Source organism: Centroberyx affinis, unplaced genomic scaffold (assembly GCF_046629955.1).
Source record: "Centroberyx affinis isolate AG114_WGS23_722 - 3 ecotype Tasmania unplaced genomic scaffold, CSIRO-AGI_Caff_v1 ptg009468l_1, whole genome shotgun sequence".
NCBI classification, from domain to species: domain Eukaryota; kingdom Metazoa; phylum Chordata; class Actinopteri; order Beryciformes; family Berycidae; genus Centroberyx; species Centroberyx affinis.
The window spans coordinates 644-7,500 of NW_027284540.1; the positions used below are offsets into that span (position 1 = coordinate 644).

The window sequence follows — 6,857 nt, forward strand, 5'->3', positions numbered from 1 at the left end:
TTAATTTGAACCTTTATTTCTCCAGGGAGGCCAGACAGTCTTCCCCTTCATTAAATTAGAGCTCAAATGAAAACACTGAAAGATTAAAATGCTCACAATACTGTAGGTTTCCACGCTTTAAAATATTGTTTAAAAGGGTCTATGTGTAGTTTCTGGTCCAGTGCTGGCCTCTGTCGTTCAGCGTTGTCACGGCAACAACACTCTGCCCTCCGCAGAGCGACACCATCATCAGCATGGTGGGCAGGCTGGACTGTTTCACATCAACAACCAACCTTCTGTCAGGTTTTACAACATTTTGTGAGTTTTGGACCGTACGGAGGGTCAGGAGTCTCGGGCCGGTCCGTTAAAACCCGAGCTGATTGGAGGATTATATACACGCCGAATTCACCAGCACACCCTACAGATCAGTAATAAAGTCTCACATTATATTTTCTGATGTGTGTTTTTTGTCGATAAGCGAGGAAAAAACAAAGTGCCAGATTTTTGAATGGACCTTGGTGTGGCAGGAGCCTTCAGCCTTCAGCCTCGACCCACTCCTGTGGTTCTGACTGCAGAAATCTGTTCACTTTGTTTCACTCACTAACATCCAGGAACCTGCTGATATTTACTGGTCATATAATATTATGGTAACACTTTACAATAAGGGTCACTAAGTTAAGGGTTAGTTAATGCTTAATAAGCATTAACTAACCCTTAACTAACAGTTAACTAATGTGTAATTTACTAATGGTGTTCATGTTAACTAAGGTATTAATTTATACATTATTTGATAGTTTATAAAGACTATTAATGTATAAATTAATACCTTAGTTAACATGAACACCATTAGTAAATGATTACCCTTATTGTAAAGTGTTACCTGGTTTATTAATGGAAAGTTCCTGAATTCTCCCTGATTTTTACATTAAGTTACAAAGTAAAGAGTCACAAATTAAGGGTGTGTTTAAGGAGGTTTTGATGGGGTTTCCTTAACTTAGTGACCCTTATTGTAAAGTGTTACCAATACTCATTCAACCTTTAAATAATGACTCAAACAGTAAAATCCTGAATATCCAGCGTTAGGTTTGACAGAATGAAGCAGTCGAAAACACACAGCGCTTTATAAAACTCATCTTTATTGATCCAGATCCATCCTCCATCCCGCTCCCTGCAGGCCGCTCCACCACGACAATATGTTCTGTTCTTCTTATAAAAAAAGCTGAATATGTACATTCTCTCTGTATTTACAGTATTTTACATGATTACATCATCAGACGGCGCCGGGCGCTCCAGAGCCTCGCGTCTGCGGAGGAAGTGACGCCGCTTCCTGCTTCCTGGACGTGAGACTTGTTGCCGGGGGAAGGAAGTATCACCCCGACCTTCTGCTTATTGGCTGTTAGCGTTGCCTGGCAACGGCAGCTTATCCACTTTAATCACTGGTAGGGGCGAGTTGTTTTTAATTATTGATCTTTTTTTTTTTATATTTCATGAGCTGAGGAAAACAGCTGCAGTGACCCTTTGAGCCAGAAAAAAAATTTAAAAAGATAAATCGCTGAAACAAATGGATGTGAGGGATTTTTTTTTACTGCACTTTACTCCATTTTTGGCAGGAGCAACTAGACTAGAGATTACATTAGAAACTAGCTGTAACTAGGTGTGCAGTAAACCTGCAGCTCTTATGGAAATTTGTTTTACTGCACTTTAAAATAACTAGACTGGATCCAAAACTACAAGATAAATCATTGAAAAAAAAAAGGGGAATCTGTGCGTAATAAACCTCTTTTTCTTACGAATACTGTTTTTTTCAAATTACAAGATAAATCTGTGAAACGAGTTGGAATAAGAGCGATCGGATTAATCGTTGAAAAAGTGAGTTAGTCAATAAATCTACTTTTCTGCACTTAACTCCACTTTTGGCAGGAGTGACTGCACTGGAGTCTTCTTTATGACCCCCCCAAAAAAATGGAAAAGCCAAATCAAAGAAGCATGCTGGTGTAGAAGTAATAAAACTGTTATGGGGCCTCGTTTCTCTGAACTTGACTTCTGGCAGGAGAGACTCGACTAGAGACTTGTATTATTAACCAAAAAAAAAAAGAGCAGAAGAAGAAGAAGAAGAAGATGAATGGTGGGAGGAAGCTTCATGTGCAGTAAAGCGGTCCGGAGCAGGAAGCAGTAGCAGATTATCAGGCTCTGGACGCGTTTAGATCATACAGGACTTTCTTCTTCTACTGTTCTTCAACCCGCAGCCAGTCTCCAGGGCGGGGGAAACTAGCAACTTTTTTTCCCCACCAGAAATCACGCTGGCCCGAAACCATTAGAAACCGACGGCTATACACTGGATATGTTACAGTACTGCAGGGCCACAACGCACAGGCAACATTTAGAGGCAACGGAGACGGGGCAACTTGGCCAGCCGACAGATATACGTGGGGGGAAACTCCTCCGTTAGCAGGTAAAAAAAAAAAAATGAGTGAATGTAAACCTCACTGTTTGTTGCCATGGTGAGCTCTTTACTGAGCAACCGGCAACTCTCTTTAAAGGGAGCAACCGGTTTTTTTGGGGGGGGGAGAAATGTTGAGCAATGAACATCAGGCAACAACATTTCCCCCCCATGTAGTGTTTTAGAATGAAACCGTTGCTCATCTCCTTCTCTGATCTACATTCATTTTCATCCCCCGCGCTCAAGGCAACGTTGCCCGTTGTCTGCGTTGCCTCAAAAAGTTGCCCCGTGCGTTCCTCGGGCCTTTAAGATTTTGGTACAGTTTTGATTGGTTGGTTTAAAAAAAAAAACAGCGTTGACCTCCTCATTGGTTCAGCAGCAGTAAGAGACAACCCCCCCCCCCTCCCTCCCTCCCCCTCCCTCCTCCCTCCCTTCCCATTGGCTCTCCTCGGCGGCCAATCACATTCAGCCTCAGAAGCCGATTCGCTGGCCTGTATCATCATCATCATCATCGACAAAATTGTGCATCTGTCCGTCCATTTTGTCTTATAATCCTTTTGTTGATTAAAAAAAAAAACTCCATGTATCCATCTGTCTGTCCGTCAAGCGTTCACTTGTCGCCATAGCAACCACGTACATCCATCGCATCGCTCCATCCGTCCGTCCCGACATTCATCTGTTGCCACAGCTCCCCCAGTCTGTGTCCGGGGGGTGCGGCGGCCATATTGTTTTTTTTTGTCCAAGTAGTGTCGTCCGTTTTTGCGTAACCCGGCTGGTCGGAGGTCACTTCGGTCCGTCCGGGTCGTGGCGGCCATATTGTCCTGTCGTCCCTCCAGGTGACCAGGCTGTGTCCGACATGTCTGCCTGTCTGTCTGTCTGTCTGTCTGTCTGTCTGTCACTAAGAACATGTTGTAACATTCATACCTGTCTGTCTGATCCAGCCATCACTTTGGTCAGAGAAGAGTGTGTGTGTGTGTGTGGATATTCCTCAAAGTGAAATTCAGAGTCTTTAGTCTTTACCCCCCCCCCCCCCCCCGCCCTCCCCTGGTCTCTGTTTGATGACATCACTCTGCTCCTCTCTTGCGCTCCTCCAGGTCGAAGTCCAGCACCAGCAGCTTGGTCTCCTCGGTGCCGTTCCGGCTGCCGGCGGCGCACACCAGCCGAGTGTCGGACGCTCTGATTCGCCACACCACGCCGCCTGTCCGGGGAAGGAAGACACGTGATTGGTTTAGAGCCACTACACATCCATTTGTTATGAATGAAAGAGCCTGCTGACACAGAGAACGGGTGACATCACAGAGGACGACTGTAGTGTGTGTTACAGGAGCTCAGGTCCTCTAGGGTCCTGGGACAGAGAGCTACAGTCGGTCTGTTAGTGGACCAGCTGGAAGCATCTCTCCTCCACCCTGAAAACCACAACTTATTACCTAGCAACCACCTAGTAACAACCTGGCAACCACTAGTAATTACCAAGCAACCACCTAGCATCACCCTAAGAACCATTAGTAACAACCTAGCAACCACCTAGCAACACCCTAAGAACCATTAGTAACAACCTAGCAACCACCTAGCAATACCCTAAGAACCACTAGTAACAACCTAGCAACCAACTAGCGACACCCTAAGAACCATTAGTAACAACCTAGCAACCACCTAGCGACACCCTAAGAACCACTAGTAACAACCTAGCAACCACCTAGCGACACCCTAAGAACCATTAGTATCAACCTAGCAACCACCTAGCGACACCCTAAGAACCACTAGTAACAACCTAGCAACCACCTAGCAATACCCTAAGAACCACTAGTAACAACCTAGCAACCACCTAGCAATACCCTAAGAACCATTAGTAACAACCTAGCAACCACCTAGCGACACCCTAAGAACCATTAGTATCAACCTAGCAACCACCTAGCGACACCCTAAGAACCATTAGTAACAACCTAGCAACCACCTAGCGACACCCTAAGAACCATTAGTAACAACCTAGCAACCACCTAGCAACACCATAACAAGCTCTAGGAATCACCTAGCAACCACCAAGCAACACCCTAAGAACCACTAGCAATTCCCTAGTAACACCCTAACAAGCTCTAGGAATCACTTAGCAACCACCTGGCGACATCCTAACAACCACTAGTAATCACCTAGCAACCACCTGGTGACATCCTCATAACCACCGGTAATCACCTAGCAACCACCTGGTGACATCCTCATAACCACCGGTAATCACCTAGCAACCACCTGGCGACATCCTAACATCCACTGGTAATCACCTAGCAACCACCTGGTGACATCCTAACATCCACTGGTAATCACCTAGCAACCACTGGGCAGCATCCTAATAAGCACTACCACTCTTGCTGCTTGTCAAACTGCTCCACTCCTCCAGCAGCTGAACTGGAGCTCTCTAGTGTTTCTGTTGTCATGTTTTAACATGGAGGCCAATGCAGACGTTAGAATCAAGTCTGTTGTCTGTCTCGTCATTTGTTTGCAGTAGAGTGTGTGTGTGTGTGTGCAGTACAGTGTATAGTGTGTCAGTGTGTCAGTGTGTACCTGATCCCCGGCTCTGCAGGGCCACCACGTCCCGCAGCCAGGCCCCGGTACGCAGGTCCCACAGTTTGACCGTCCCGTCGTCGGAGCTGGACAGGACCAGGCCTCTGCAGAACTGCAGGCAGGTCACCGCAGACTGGTGCTTGTTGGGACCTGGAGGAGGAAACGCATCACACTGTGACCTCTGACCTCCTCACTGGAGACTCCACACATCACACTGTGACCTCTGACCTCTGGCCTCCTCACTGGAGACTCCACACATCACACTGTGACCTCTGACCTCTGGCCTCCTCACTGGAGACTCCACACATCACACTGTGACCTCTGACCTCTGGCCTCCTCACTGGAGACTCCACACATCACACTGTGACCTCTGACCTCTGACCTCCTCACTGGAGACTCCACACATCACACTGTGACCTCTGACCTCCTCACTGGAGACTCCACACACTGGAACTGTCTCACACTCACTTCCCCACTTTTCCCTCTTTCCTTCCTCATTCTCTTTTTCACTTTCTATCTCTAGTTTCCTTCCTTCTTCATCCCCTTGCTCACTTTCTACCCCTTTTCCTTCTTTCCTCCCTTATCCCCTTGCTCACTTTCTACCCCTCTTTTCCTTCTTTCCTCCCTTATCCCCTTGCTCAATTTCTACCCCTCGATTCCTTCCATCCTTCCTTCCTTATCCCCTTGCTTGCCTCCAATTTCTATCTCTAGTTTCCTTCCTTCCTTCCTTAGCCCCTTGCTTCCTTTCTATCCCTAGTTTCCTTCTTTCCTTCCTTAGCCCCTTGCTTCCTTTCTATCTCTAGTTTCCTTCCTTCCTTCCTTCCTTAGCCCCTTGCTTCCTTTCTATCCCTAGTTTCCTTCCTTCTTCATCCCCTTGCTTACTTTCTACCCCTCGTTTTCTTCCTTCCTTCCTTCCTTATCCCCTTGCTCACTTTCTACCCCTCGTTTCCTTGTTTCCTTCCTTATTTCCTTGCTCACTTTCTACCCCTCATTTCCTTCCTTCCTTCCTTCCTTCCTTCCTTATCCCCTTGCTCACTTTCTACCCCTCATTTCCTTCCTTCCTTCCTTCCTTCCTTCCTTCCTTATCCCCTTGCTCACTTTCTACCCCTCTTTTCCTTCCTTCCTTCCTTCCTTCCTTATCCCCTTGCTCACTTTCTACCCCTCATTTCCTTCCTTCCTTCCTTATCCCCTTGCTCACTTTCTACCCCTCGTTTTCTTCCTTCCTTCCTTCCTTCCTTATCCCCTTGCTCACTTTCTACCCCTCGTTTCCTTGTTTCCTTGCTCACTTTCTACCCCTCATTTCCTTCCTTCCTTCCTTCCTTCCTTCCTTATCCCCTTGCTCACTTTCTACCCCTCGTTTCCTTCCATCCTTCCTTCCTTATCCCTTGCTTGCCTCCACTTTCTATCTCTAGTTTTCTTCCTCTTTCTTTCTTTCCTCTATCCCCTTGCTCTCTCTCTCTCTCTCCCTCAGAGGACTGCAGTCCATTGTGTGTTTTAGTGCTGAATAGGCAACAAGATAGAGGGTGTCATCAACACACACACACACACACACACACACACACACGCACACACACAGTAACTCTCACCTTCATCCTACTCTCACTGTTTTCTCTCTGTGACACACACAACCTTCACCTCACAGGAAAGTTTCTCTCTCTCTCTCTCTCTCTCTCTCCATCTCTCTCCCACACACACACAGACACTCACCCTGCAGTGTGTGCAGACACTGTCCGGTCCGGACGTCCCACACTCGGACGGTGGAGTCGGCGTTCCCGGACACCAGGATGTTCTCCCGCAGCTCCATGCCGCTGGTCAGTGATTGGTGGCCGGTCAGCGTGTGGACACACCCCCCTGCACACAAGCCCCGCCCACTTTTAACCTC

At 47.1% G+C, this 6,857-nt stretch overlaps 1 protein-coding gene across 1 annotated transcript in view; it reads right to left on the reverse strand.

The window, feature by feature from the left end:
- Window positions 1-3,474: 3,474 nt before the first annotated feature.
- The window catches only part of LOC139640442 (F-box/WD repeat-containing protein 7-like), a 6,433-nt gene continuing 3,050 nt past the window's right edge, over window positions 3,475-6,857 (reverse strand). Inside the window, exons 4-6 of the mRNA XM_071514638.1 lie at window positions 6,683-6,826; window positions 4,976-5,125; window positions 3,475-3,617 (exon numbers count right to left, since the gene is read on the reverse strand). Of these exons, the coding sequence (XP_071370739.1) occupies window positions 3,484-3,617; window positions 4,976-5,125; window positions 6,683-6,826 (428 nt within the window). The 3' untranslated portion in view covers window positions 3,475-3,483. The remainder of the gene's footprint in view (window positions 3,618-4,975; window positions 5,126-6,682; window positions 6,827-6,857) is intronic.